The sequence below is a fragment of the Marmota flaviventris genome, chromosome 8 (assembly GCF_047511675.1).
Source record: "Marmota flaviventris isolate mMarFla1 chromosome 8, mMarFla1.hap1, whole genome shotgun sequence".
Lineage (NCBI taxonomy): Eukaryota > Metazoa > Chordata > Mammalia > Rodentia > Sciuridae > Marmota > Marmota flaviventris.
The window spans coordinates 114534401-114547368 of NC_092505.1; the positions used below are offsets into that span (position 1 = coordinate 114534401).

The 12968-nt window shown below is 41.3% G+C and overlaps 1 protein-coding gene across 1 annotated transcript; it reads left to right on the plus strand.

Moving 5' to 3' along the window:
• Window positions 1-773: 773 nt before the first annotated feature.
• Window positions 774-9006, plus strand: Tm4sf1 (transmembrane 4 L six family member 1). Its single transcript, XM_027933975.3, has 5 exons — window positions 774-1095; window positions 2561-2650; window positions 2743-2888; window positions 5969-6149; window positions 8165-9006. The coding sequence occupies exons 1-5, from the start codon at window positions 919-921 to the stop codon at window positions 8177-8179; spliced, it is 609 nt and encodes a 202-aa protein (XP_027789776.1). The 5' UTR covers window positions 774-918; the 3' UTR covers window positions 8180-9006.
• The last annotated feature ends 3962 nt before the right edge of the window (window positions 9007-12968 follow it).

Sequence of the window (12968 nt, forward strand, 5' to 3'; positions counted from 1 at the left end):
CCTTTTCCTTCCTCCCTTCTGCCCTCCCTCCCTCCCTCTCTCCTTTCCTTCTTCTCCTCCTCCTCCTTATCTACATTTTCCTCCTCCTCTTATCCTTTCCCAGCATTGGAGCCTTCCTTGGCCCTTCCTAACATGGTTTTGCCTGAAAGCAACACTCAGGAATAAAAGTGCCTGAGCCCATTGTGTTGACAGATGCCACCTCTGTGTGGCGCAGATTTCTTCTGGAGGCAGATGTCCAGGAAGACCGGGCTGTCGGATCCCTCCTGCAGAGCTCGTTGTGGACAGAGGAAAGAAGGCTACTCTGTAATTTTAAAGACATTTTGTCTTTAACAGACAAGGAAGGGAGCTCAGAGCTCAGGAAACTTGCCCCAGGTCACAAATTAAATCAGCACAGAGGTAGAAGTGAGCACAGAGCCCTCCCTCTGCCTGGAGGTCCTCCAGATGGCTGGGAGGAGGAGGGTCTCAGCCTGCTGCCTTTCAGTCTCAACCCAGACAGCCACACGGTGGACACTTGGCAGTTACTGGAAAGTTCAGTTAGACTTTCCTGTGGATGCTTTATCCTGGGGACGAGTTGCACAGTGAATTCCTTGTGGAGAATTAATCATTTTCTCTGTTGCCTATGACTGGAGCTGTTTCTCACGTCCTGCCCCTGGTTTCGCTTGTCCCAAGATTTCATTTGAAGAGCAGGGCGTTCCCTCCACACACTCCACCCCCACGGGGAGCCTGCAATCAGGACCAATGAAAGCAAAGGACCTCATCCTCCGGTGATTAAGAACTGCCAGTATTTAAGAGGTTGCAGGAATGGGCTGGGGAGTGCTTTTGCTTTCTGTACACACGAGGGCTGTCATCTGATTTGGGGATCACCAACAGAAGACAGAGCGAAGGGGGACAGAAACCTCACAGGCTCCAGCCGCCACCATGTGCTATGGCAAGTGCGCCCGATGCATCGGACATTCTCTGGTGTGGCTAGCCGTCCTCTGCATCGTAGCTAATATTTTGCTTTATTTTCCCAATGGGGAAACAAAGTATGCCTCTGATGACCACCTCAGCCGCTTCGTGTGGTTCTTTTCCGGCATCGTGGGAGGGGGCGTGCTGGTAAGTCCTTCCCAATTATCATAAGCTCAGAAATTTCTCTGTTGATCCGAAGTGTTCCTTATTTTCATGGAAAGTTTCTGTCATGCATATTTCCAAGTCTAATGACTTGTTTTGTTCATTCTTTTGAAAACAGATTGCAAAAGGTCAGGGTAGACTTTTATTATTATTATTAATATTTCACAAATCTTAACTGAAAGTGAACTATTTTTTTTGTTGTTGTTGTTGTTAAACTCTTTTATTCTCCAGCTAGGAAACCCATATTCAGTTAACCATGGAGTTTCTGGCACCGGAGAAACTCCGGTGGTTGTTTAACATTTGCTCTGGGGAGCTCAGAGGGGTTGGCTGGTTCTAAGTTTACAGTTTGGGATCCAAATTCTCTGCTGTTTATTCTTGGGCATATGTGACAGGGGAAAAATAATGAATTGAGTACATTGCTCTTTAGAAAGAATGTAAGCTTTCTCCTGAGGTGTGGTGTCTAGGAAAAAAATCCTACAGTTAGCAGATCAGAGTCTGAAGTTAATAGTGGAATGTGTTATTTTTTCCAAGGTCTGTTTTTATTGAAGTGAAAGGAATTTGCCTGCCAACCTAGGAGCTGAAAGTATTAGCTTCAGCCTCAGCATGGAAAGAATGTGGGCAAACTTGAGTTTGTTACTTCAAAATGCTGGGATTAGAATTTTAAGCAGTTTTATGCAAGTGTTAATACCATACAGAATAATTTTTCTTAGTCAAGTAAAAGAGACTAAAAGACATTATAGTAGGGCAAATCTTCTTTGAGTTTAAGCATTATTATCATGCAGTCATTAATACAAATATAATTAATATGAATTAACGGGATCATAATCTGTAACGTAACATTACCCTCGAAGTTCCTTTTTGCTTTAAACTTCAAATATTTCAAACTCACCTTATTTAAAGAGCTTTATTGTAATGCTAAAACAGTACGTTTTGTATCTTCAAAGAAGTAAATCATATTTGTTATAGGTAGCATTCATCTGTCCCACTTACAAAATAGTTTCAGTTATTCTATTAAGGATTTGTGGGTATCTACTATGTTTTACTAGGGGGGAAAGGTCAGACTTTAACACAAGATTTAAGGTTCCAAAACAGTTTGTGTCAGGAACTGTTATGAACCTTTGTGGCATAAGCACACAGGTTATATTTCACCCCTCCGTTCTATAGCCTCGCTTGCTCCCCCAGCCCCAGATGGGGAAGGAACCCAGGTCCTCAACTCGTGAACACATAGCCATCAGAGCTCCACCCCAGCCCCCTGAAAAGTGCTTTGATGCATCACAGGAAAATCAGCAAAAGTCAGAGTTTGTTTCTCCTCTGACTTTTTCATTCTTTGAGATCCTCAACCTAAAGCCAGTTGACACCATCAGAAGTAAATCCATTTTACTAAAGGATGCTGGGACTGCCCCCATGAACCTGGGAGGACAGTAGTGACTTCCTTTTGCTTCCTGAGCAGATGCTCCTGCCGGCGTTCGTCTTCATTGGGCTGGAGGAGGAAGACTGCTGCGGCTGCTGTGGCCAGGAGAACTGCGGCAAGAGATGCGCGGTAGGTCCTCTGCTGGGCGGGCACGGGGCAGGATCCCTCCGTGGGAGGCCCTGGGGCTCCATGGCTCACAGCTTGTGTTCCTCCTTCCCTAGATGCTCTCCTCGGTCCTGGCAGCTCTCATCGGAATTGCAGGGTCCGGCTACTGCGTCATAGTGGCAGCTCTGGGCCTCGCGGAAGGACCCCTGTGTCAGGATTACCTCGGCCAGTGGAACTACACCTTTGCCAAAACCGAGGGACAGTACGTAATTGTTCTGTTCACGACAATCTGTTCTTACTTACCACATACATTAAGGGACAACCCCCTCACACTAAGTATCCATTCATCATCCACCCAGCCAGCCTTGATTGACACTGACATGGGCACAGTTCAGGCGACAGGTGTCCTAGGGTGGAGGGCCAGTTACTGACTCGGCCACGTTCTACTTGCTTTTTAATAGATTCACGGATTTTGCCCTCATAATGACCCCTTGGCGTTACTTCCACTATTAATCTTATCTTACAGATGAGAAAAATGAGGCCCAGAAAGATGGATAACTTATCCAAGGCAATAGAGCTAGGAAGTGGTAGTCAGTATTTGAACCTGGCAGTCCCGCTGTAGGACTTGAGCTCAGATAGGTCCTGTGTTATACCAGAATAATTGGCCGATTAAATGCGATACATTTTACTGTTTTATAAGACAATGCTACAGTATCCTTATATAATAGGATTGGCAACTATATGAATTTAATAAAACCCAGGGCAGATCCTACACCCATCCCCATTGGCACACAGTCACACACATAATATCAGAACTATATATGATGTATCCTTTATTTAAAATTATGAGGCGATATAGCTTTAAAATCAGAGTGATTTAAGAGCTCCCATTGTTTTTACATTGGCCTCTCCTTTTGATCATTTATGGAGAAAGGAAGAGAAACAGGAAACTGATGTATGTAGTAATGAATGAGCCACAGATTTCTCTTGGCAGGAGTTAATCCTGAGTTGATCTCCTGATTCAACTTTTTAAAGTTAAATTTGGAAAGTTTTGGGTTTGAACTTCCTGAGTGAAAATAGTATTGGTGAATTTGGATTGCCCTTATATCATCAAGAGTGTTGTCCTGTATAGCATTTAGTGATGCTATGTATATGTATATGTCTCCCCCCTTCATGAGATCATGAACTTAGAATTAGTTACACTTCCTCTCCAAAAACAGGGAAAAGTGAAGTGACCTCTGTGCATCTCAATTCCTTCATCTGTAAAATAAAACCAGTGGCAGTTGTTATGAGAATTAATGAGATAATATACATGCAATTCTCCCACAGAGGAAGGTTCCTTACAGTTGTTAGCTATTCACTTAGCTCACAATGAACACAAAACAACGGTAGCCTCTGAAGGAAAATTGGCACTTACAGGAGTTCTAAGTTTTAGTCTTCAAAATTGCCATTGATGTAATTCATCCTTGTTCAGAACATACTGAATGTACTAGTGGAAATTGATCACTCATGTCTGTGCAAACATGCAAAACTACATCATGAAACTGTCTCTAAAAAAGTTGTGATTTATGCAGTTGGAATGCAGAGAGAGCTAGGAGTACCAGTGGTCAAATTTTATAGTTGTTTATGTGCCCCTCCCATCATCTGCTCGAGCTTCTGCAAGAAGCTCTTGTTCTGCGTCACTCCTCATTTGAGCCTGTCCAGGGACTTCAATATGGGAGGAACTAACAGTCCCACACCACTGGTTTCGTTTCCCAGTAGCCAAATGAAGCCAAGGAATTTTTGATGTCATGACCTGAAAATACAGATTTTTTTGTTCCACTGATGTAGAGAGGCAGAGATAGGACAGAATTTTGTTTTTGCATTTGTTTTAAATCAGTAAGTTGAATCTCTGATTGACTTAATGGGCTGTTTCACAGTTATGTCTTGAGTTTCAAGCTGCTTTGTTCTGCTGGGGCAGGAAGAAGTGATAAGGAAAGAATTGTACCAGACTTCTTTGTGGAGTTAAGTCAATTCTTGATTTTCCCACATGATTAAATCCGACTTCATTAAGACTCCAAATGTTCTGTGATATAGCAAAGGCTGAAATTCTGGGAAGGTAATCAGAGCTGTAGTTTGGTTGTTGTTGTTGTTGTTTGTTTGTTTTTCAGACAGGAATAATATCCAGGTATTAGAAAATGCCTGAAATCATTTATATAATAATAACAGTATGGGTATATATATGTATATATAAAAATGAAAGGACCTCAGCACAATTTGATGACCTTTTTTCACAAAGTAACCTCAGGTAGTTATTTATCACTTAGCTACTTTAAAAATGTGTTTGGTACCTACTATGTACTAGATACTGTTCTGGCAGCTGGGTATACAGAGCCAAATAGGTCCAATTCCTACCTTGCTCAGCCTTGTTGAATAGGTACATCCACAGGTGTTCTCTAGGTTAGGTGCCTTGAGAGTAACTAGTCAGTGCACTTGGCATTGAGACTGCCAGTACTTGTCTCTTCCCTTAGACACAAGCTTCTCCTAGGACAGAACCCATGATAAGTTCCCCCATCATATTCCCACCTCCTGCTTGGTGTGCGACTTATACCAAGAACTCCATCGTTCTTATTGTCTTGAATTTAGTGTGCTACATGTTCTTCTAAGTGTGTGGGCACAGCATCTTGAGAGTGAAGAAAAGGCTTCAAATTGGTCAGATTTAATACCTGTGTTTCTCACTGCAAATTAATTATTTCTTAAAAGCAAAAACTAATTTTGTTTATGATGTCTCAGTTGAAAACTCTAGCATATTAAGCCTCCAAACTCTAGCATATTAAGCCTCCAAAATTATCCAGAACTTGGATAATTCTCAGAAGAAACAAATTATGTTTTAATGAAATGATCGAAATCAATATCTTAAAGTTCAAAAAAACTAATGTAAAGAAATCATATTTTCTAAATTAATATTAACTCAATATTAATATTTTATATTACTAAACTCAATAACTAAATAAATATTAACTCAACTGCCTTTTACATAGACAGCAATTAAGCAACTTGGAAAGCTGAGTAAAAAAATATACATATTCTCTGTAATTGTACTACCTTAATATATGAAGTGTTTTCACTTTTCCACATCTGCTGTTAGTTCACATCCATACAATCTATACACATACATGAGTTTTATAGCTTTAAGCATGGCATAAATACGGTTTTGCATTTTTTGTTTCCAAATATTCATATATCTGTTAGAGAATATAAACATCATTATACGGTGAGGATTTCTAACCACCATTAAAAAAGTAACTCATGAGCTATCCCATTGGGTGTGGACCCATGTCAGAGTTTCCCTCTTGCCCACAGGTACCTGATGGACACCTCCACCTGGTCCGAGTGCAGGGAGCCTAGGCACATTGTGGAGTGGAATGTAACTCTCTTCTCTATCCTCTTGGCTCTTGGTGGAATTGAATTCATCTTGTGTCTCATTCAAATAATAAATGGAGTGCTTGGAGGCATCTGTGGGTATTGCTGCTCTCGCCAACAGGTAAGAACCTATGTGACTATGTCCTGGCCTGGTCCTGGTATATTCCATTCCCATGATGCACTGTTCTGTTTCATCAAAGAGAAATGACAAACCCAAATCTGCTCAGGCTACCAGAACTTGTTCTTATAACATGTCTGTGGCAATGCACCCAAGACATTTGCTCTCAATCCCAGACTTTCGTGACCCTCATGGTCTCTGGGCCATGTTGGATTTCTGCAGTCAGCTCTATGTGCACAGGAACATGCTGCCCATGGACACAGTGCCTGCTTTAGGGTCAGATCCATTGCTCCCTTCACTCGCTCTGCTCTGGTTGCAGAGACACAAAAGAGATGTCTGGGCTACCCTCTCTTTGCTCGCTCTCATGTTCCCAACTGGTACATGTAAGGAAGAGGCCACATTCATTACTCAACCCACTTTTCAGATGAAACTCTGATTCAGGTATTAAGTAATGTGTCTAGGATGACTTAGTCAGGAAGTAACAGGCTTCAAACCCTTGGTCATCTTGAACCACAATTCTTGCTCTTAACCGGGTACTATGCTCACTGTCCTGTTGGATTTTATACCATTCCTTCCTAACAGGGAGTCACAAAAGTACATGAGCAGCCAAGTACTAGCAGCCTTTGAATAGCAGCTATAAAAAAAACCTTTCATCATGAAAGAAAACCAGGAAGCACTTGTTTCCTGGGGATATGATTTAGGAGAGAAATATGCATTTCTTTGAAGCAGGGGAAAGTTCTTGTTTCTATATTCTCCTGAAAAATATACACTATTGAATTTATAAAAGTCAAGCTTCGGTCTAATTTTGGGGACCTTTTAGGTGCTAGTCTGTGAAATGGGATTCTGGTTAAACTGACCCTTATTTCATTTATATATTCCAAACCATTCTCTTCTATTTCCAGTTCGCTTAACTTTCTTTTAAAATAATACAAAAACCTAATTAAAACTGAAAGTTGATTGCAACCATGAAAACCTTGGTTGTAAATAAATGGAAACTTTCTATAATTTTTGAAGGGAAGTTAAAATAAAAATCTAGTTTTCCTTATCAGGCAAGCACAGTGGGACTAATAATTTCTTTGAGATCCTGCCAAATTTCCAGGAAAACAACTGAGTGGGAACCCTTTGGGTGTGGGCTGTGTTCAGGACACAACATCGGGGGCTGCAGAAAAGAATTCTCTTGGGACTTCTGATGGACCTTTCTTTAGCCTCGAATTTCACAAGGAAGCAGAGTTTAAAGTCAGTGAATCCTGGCACTGAGGACAGGCATAAGAAGTCAGTTGGTGGTTGTTTTGGCAGGAGGTGACATTTTCCCTAACTTAGGCAAAGACACTGGGTTTCCATCCTGCACTGTAGGAGGGGCTTCTCCCCAGACACTGCACAAGATCCCTTAGCTTGTAATTAGACAAAAATACTTTCAAAGCACAGGGCTTTCGTGTAGAACAGTGGGTTGCTAACTTGGTAGCATTTAATTTGAAAGGCTACCTGTTGGAATAACTTTCAGTTTACAGTTGCAGCTAGCAGCTATGAGCAGCTATGAGTGCTTGAAGAATCTGATAGGAATGCCTACAGGATGGGGTGCTCTGCTGTAGCGAGCCGATAGTGAAACCACATCCTTAGCACTTGTGGTTAGCGTTGCTAAACTGCCAGGCCAGGAAACTGATAGCCAGGAGCTTGAGGCATGAAACTCCTAACTTAGAAAACTACCCACACTGAGTTTTCAGTGGGAGACTCCCATGACATTATCTTCTAAATCCTTAAAAGGAGAGCCCCACACAAACACACCGTGGGCCCATGGTTTCCATGAGCACTTTCTGCAGCTTTACTGGGGAAGACAATGGGGCCTGTTTGTTTAGGAAACTTGTCATGGGCATTGTCTACACCCTAGCAGTGGTTAGCTGAAGCTCCACTGAAGTTGAGATTATTGTTTTGTGTTTGCTCAAACAGGAATGTAAAGGAGAGAATTGCCATTGTTCATGTGCCCTGATCATAAACTAATGCATCTTTCATTTTCTTTACAGCGATATGACTGCTGAAAGAACCACCCAGACAAACCACAGGCTTCCTCTATTTCATTGTAATTTATATATTTTACTTGTATTATTGTAAAACTTTGTACTAGTGTATCATACTCTGCATATTCTACTTTTATAAAGGTGTATAAAAACTGGCGTCTTCACATGATGTCAGTGTTTGAACTTAAACTTTTTTTTTTTAATACAAAAACGAACTATGCTCTGGAGGTAACTTACAGACTGAGTGATAGTCCTCAGCATATCTGAGGTTAAATCTGTAACGTTTAGGATAAAAGCACATTACATTTGCTTGTGTGTGTGTGTGTGTGTGTGTGTGTGTGTGTTTAAATGAAAGATGTCTAGATTTTTTTTTTAAAGTGAAGAAGAAACCCAGCAACCTGAAAAGATGTAATTTTTTTTCACTGTTTATATGGTGTTTCCCATTGCTATGCCCAGATCTCTACTAAGAGGCCTTTTGAACTGCTTCCTGTTCTGAGGGAGACCAGTACTTGCCCGATCATGAGAGTCCATTGAGAATGCTTTGACCCAAATGAATAAGCCAAACCACGTGGCTCTGCTGGTTCTGTGTTAGACTCTAACAGTTCTGTGAGCACCACAGATCCGAAGCTTTTCTGACATGTGAAAAGCTTTTGTCCTTTAAAGACAAGTACTGAGGATTCTGTGTTTAAAGAGTTTCTGGCCTGGGTAATCAGACAAGAAGAAAGATGGGAAACGGAAAAGCAGTTGACCCACATCATGGGGAGATGGGAGAGAGGAGCTCAGACTGAGAGCCACAGGAAATACTCCCCAAATGCAATGTCCCTGATGAAATAAAGTATTTGCTACCATTTTGTTGTTGTTGCTTTGTTTTGTGGTCCTTAAAGTTCCTCCTTTTTTTTCTTTCTGGTTTTTGTTCCTGTTACAGGGCTGAGGCCTTCCCCCTCCCCCGTCAAGCCCCAATTCTTGAGATCAAGTCAGAGAAATTTCAGACATGTCACTCAGAGTAATGGGCATAAGTTTATTAGGAGATCTAGGAGAAGGCAAGGGGGCCACTCTCAAGGAAGAGAGTGGGTCCTCTCAGAAAGGAGAGGGACAGCGTGCCTCACCTGCATTCCAGTTTTATTGGAGACCCCAGAGAAGTTTCTGGAGTCCTATCCAGGTCACCATTTGTCTTCTGACTGGCAGCAGGATGACATCTGACTTTCAAGTCCCCATTGCCATGACAACTTTAGGTCACTGGGTCCTCTGCTGACAGATTCTAAATGGATTCTACCAAAAAGCCTTACAGATGTTTTTTGGTTAGGAGGAATTATCCTTCTCTCCCTGAGTTCTAGGATCTGGTCTATGAAAAGAGTCACAAAAGGCTTCCCATTTAGAGTAATTTGGGTTCCTCTTATCAACATTATCTCAGGCCTGCATTTCTCTGCAGTTAACAGGTGGTTTGCTGAGGAATGTGACATATCCCGTTCACTTAAGCCAGGCAGGGCTACAGGTAAATTGCTTCTTGGAAAAGAAAGCATGTGGGGGTCAGCACAGTGGACCCAGTTTATAGAATGATTCCTTTAGCCTTGTGTCCCACCACTCGAGTCTGTCTACTACTAGTTCCCAGTCTGCAGGTTGCATGATCCCTGTTGCTGAGGGCATCCTGCTCTCTGGTTTCCCAATGTCACTTTCTTTTCCTCAACCCCTCTTCTGCTTTCCTCTACTACCTGGAAATTGTCATCTCTGTGCCATCCCTTGGGGTCACCACCCTGGTGAGATGACTTTCTTCTCTCCAAGATGCTCTAGACATCAGACTCCTGGGGAGGGCAACAGACATTGTCTTTCTTTCTGTACTCTACACAGAAAAGAAAGAAAAATTTTCTGAATTGACAAGAACCCCTGGCCATCTACAGGAATAGTGTGCTTTTGGTGTCCACTGCCCTGGGCAGCAGACAGCAGGTTAATAGAGAGCTTCTCTGGCTATTAAACAGCTGGCTCTTCTTGCCAGCGACATGCCCCAGGTGGCCTCTGACAGAGGCTGCTAACCTGGTTGTGCTGTGTCCCTGTGTCAGTCTGGTGAAGGCTACAAACTTTCCCTAAAAAAAAAAAAAAAAAAAAAAAAAGTTTATAAATACATAAGCTACATAGGATTACAAAGCAAACCAATATATTAGGATATTCTATCCAAATGTTCTTTCATGATTATACTGTAGTTGTCCTGACAGCTCTATCACTTCACCTTTGTAGACAGAGTGTGTTATAGCTGCTATCTAATGAATCCATCTAAGAACATACTGTGCTTTTGAAATGCAATTGCAAGTAAAAAGATATTTTGAAATTCCAGCAGCAACTTAAATGTGATATAAAAACATAAATTTCTTTTCAAGAAGACATAAAACACAACCATAAATTTTATCCTATAGATCAAAGCACAATCAGTATTGCTGATGCTACTTTGGTTTGTTGCATAAAAATCATGATTAAAGGAAATACCCAAATCTGGTTAGCTATTAGAAAAAATCAATAACATCCTTTATTTTTCTATTCATGTTCTATTCCTTGTCCTCAGCAAGATGTCTGTGGGTAGGTTTTTAGGGAGCTCTATTTTGAAAGAGAGAATCCTAAAAGAAAAAGGGCATAGCAACCAGTTTTAGAGACCATTTTTACCTAAATTTATCCTTAAAGGAAGTGGAAATAATAATTATTAATCATTATGGTAATAATGGCAATTCTTACTGAATTCCTTCAATGGGCCAGTTATTGTAATTAGTTTTTACACGTTTTATTTCACTAAAATCTCTCTTTGCTCTCTTTTACAGAGCAAAAATATTGCCGACACAAAATACTGATACTAAATACTCTGTCAAGGTTAAGTTATCTGCCCAAGACCGCATGTTTAGCAAACAGAATCTGTGGTTTGTATCCAGGTCAGTCTAACCTGTAGACCTGTGCCCTTCCCACCCTCCCCTCTGCCTCCTCCCTCTGCAACACCACCCCCCCGCCTCCACCCCATGAGCAGGAGTCTTCTCATGGTCCAACACTAAAACTCAGATGCTCTACCCACCTACTGGGGGCTGTGACAGACCCCTGGGACTCTCTATCACCCTATCCCAGAGCAAGTGACTCAGAGTTTCCACTGGTCTGTAAATTCTTTAATAAACATTGAATTGCCCAGAGGAAAGAGCTTGCACATGTTACCATGTAGCCTTGTAAAGTTCTGTTTATAGCCTTATGTCCTTGTCTGAAATATTCTAGATCTCTCAGTTTGGCTGGAAACTCCCTCCGGAATTGTTCTGAAACAGCTCACTCTTACTCAGCCACATAAAATCAATACAAATTACTGTAGAATCTGAATCATTTCAGTAGCACTCTTGGCCTCTGAATGTCTATTCACCATAGTTACCAAATTCACAGATAACAACCCGCATGAAAGAAATCTCTTGAAATCTAAGAAAACCGATGGAACATTACCTTCATCGCCATTTGAATTTCTTCTATGTGTGTGAGATCTCCTGGATTCTGTTTCTTCTGATTATATTTATTCACGGTGGGAACAGGTGTGGAATTTTTCAGAACAGCAATTTGGTGCTGTGTATCAACAATCTACAAAGTCCATACCTCAGTTTTAGCCAGTTTTTTTTTTTTTTTAGAAGTTTAAGAGAATAATCAAGGATGATCCCAGTAGTTCAGCTTCCAGGGATAATTATGGGCTGTATTATTTATGATATCAAGAAAAATGACCAAAAGGTCTGACAGCAAGGAATTGCTTTGATAGAAAATAGTCAGTACAATGAAATGATAAAGGTAAATAATGAATTAAGGTAAATAATGTTGACCATACCGTCAAAAGAGAAGGCTTTTCAATAGAGAAAAGATGGGCTTCTGTCTAAACAGATTTGTACGTACATACTTGATATGTATGAAAAAGTAATTTGAACAGATTCTAGGTGACTTTTTTCTTAATTCTTACCTGTATTTTCTAAAGTTTACATAATAAAGGCATAGTTCTTTTGGAAAGAAAACAAAAATGAGAAAAGATTCAGGCCCCAAATTGTTCAGGAAGCAGTCCACGGTCTTTAAAGAGACTCCCAGGTGTGTGAGGAGCCATTGTTCTCCTCTCAGACAGAAGATTCATTCTGCCCAGACACTGGAGGGTCACACCTGCAATGGGGTGGAGGGAGGGGCGGGCAAAGCCGATGCCCCGCAGGCTGACAGCATTGCAAGGGCCACACTTTTATTTGGGTTTGGGTGAAGTGAGTGTGTGGCTTCTACTCAGAGCTTTACCTTGTGTGCTGGCCTTTTATCAGGGCTTTTGGTAGCAAAGCCTCAATGTTCCTGGTTGTCCTATTCTAAGGTAAAAGGAGGGTTAAAGCAAAAATAAAGGACTCGGTCCAACTTCTTTAGGGAAATGACCCCAACGTGCCTTCACACGAAGAGAAACTGCCATCCACACTAAGCTGGTACAAACTACTCCTTCTCTTTTAACATTCAATTTTTGGTGTGTGTGAGTTTGGGTTGGTTTAGATACTTATTTGAATTACTGCAGTTAAAGAAGACTGCTAGGTTTTTCTGGAGCTCAAGTTTAGGTTTACTTCCCTGAAATCAGTCTCTCTTTCCCTCTCTGCCCCGCCCCCTTTACACACACACACACACACATTTTTCTAGTATTCAGCAACTAAAAAGACCAAATTACTGCTACATGAGACAATTTGGATGAAGTTTTACAAATTATGAGAACCCAAACCATTTCTCCACACCATCCCCGTGATCTGTGAGGACAATTCTGGTTTAACCTCAACTACCACAGCTAAATCCTTAGAACAGAGAG

What these genes read in the sequence shown, in the direction of transcription:
- Tm4sf1 (XM_027933975.3), top strand. Translation starts at nt 919, where the DNA reads ATGTGCTATGGCAAGTGCGCCCGATGCATCGGACATTCTCTGGTGTGG. An exon ending in ACTGCGGCAAGAGATGCGCG is followed by an intron (nt 2,651 to 2,742) that starts GTAGGTCCTCTG and finishes CTCCTTCCCTAG; the next exon opens with ATGCTCTCCTCGGTCCTGGC. An exon ending in TTTGCCAAAACCGAGGGACA is followed by an intron (nt 2,889 to 5,968) that starts GTACGTAATTGT and finishes TCTTGCCCACAG; the next exon opens with GTACCTGATGGACACCTCCA.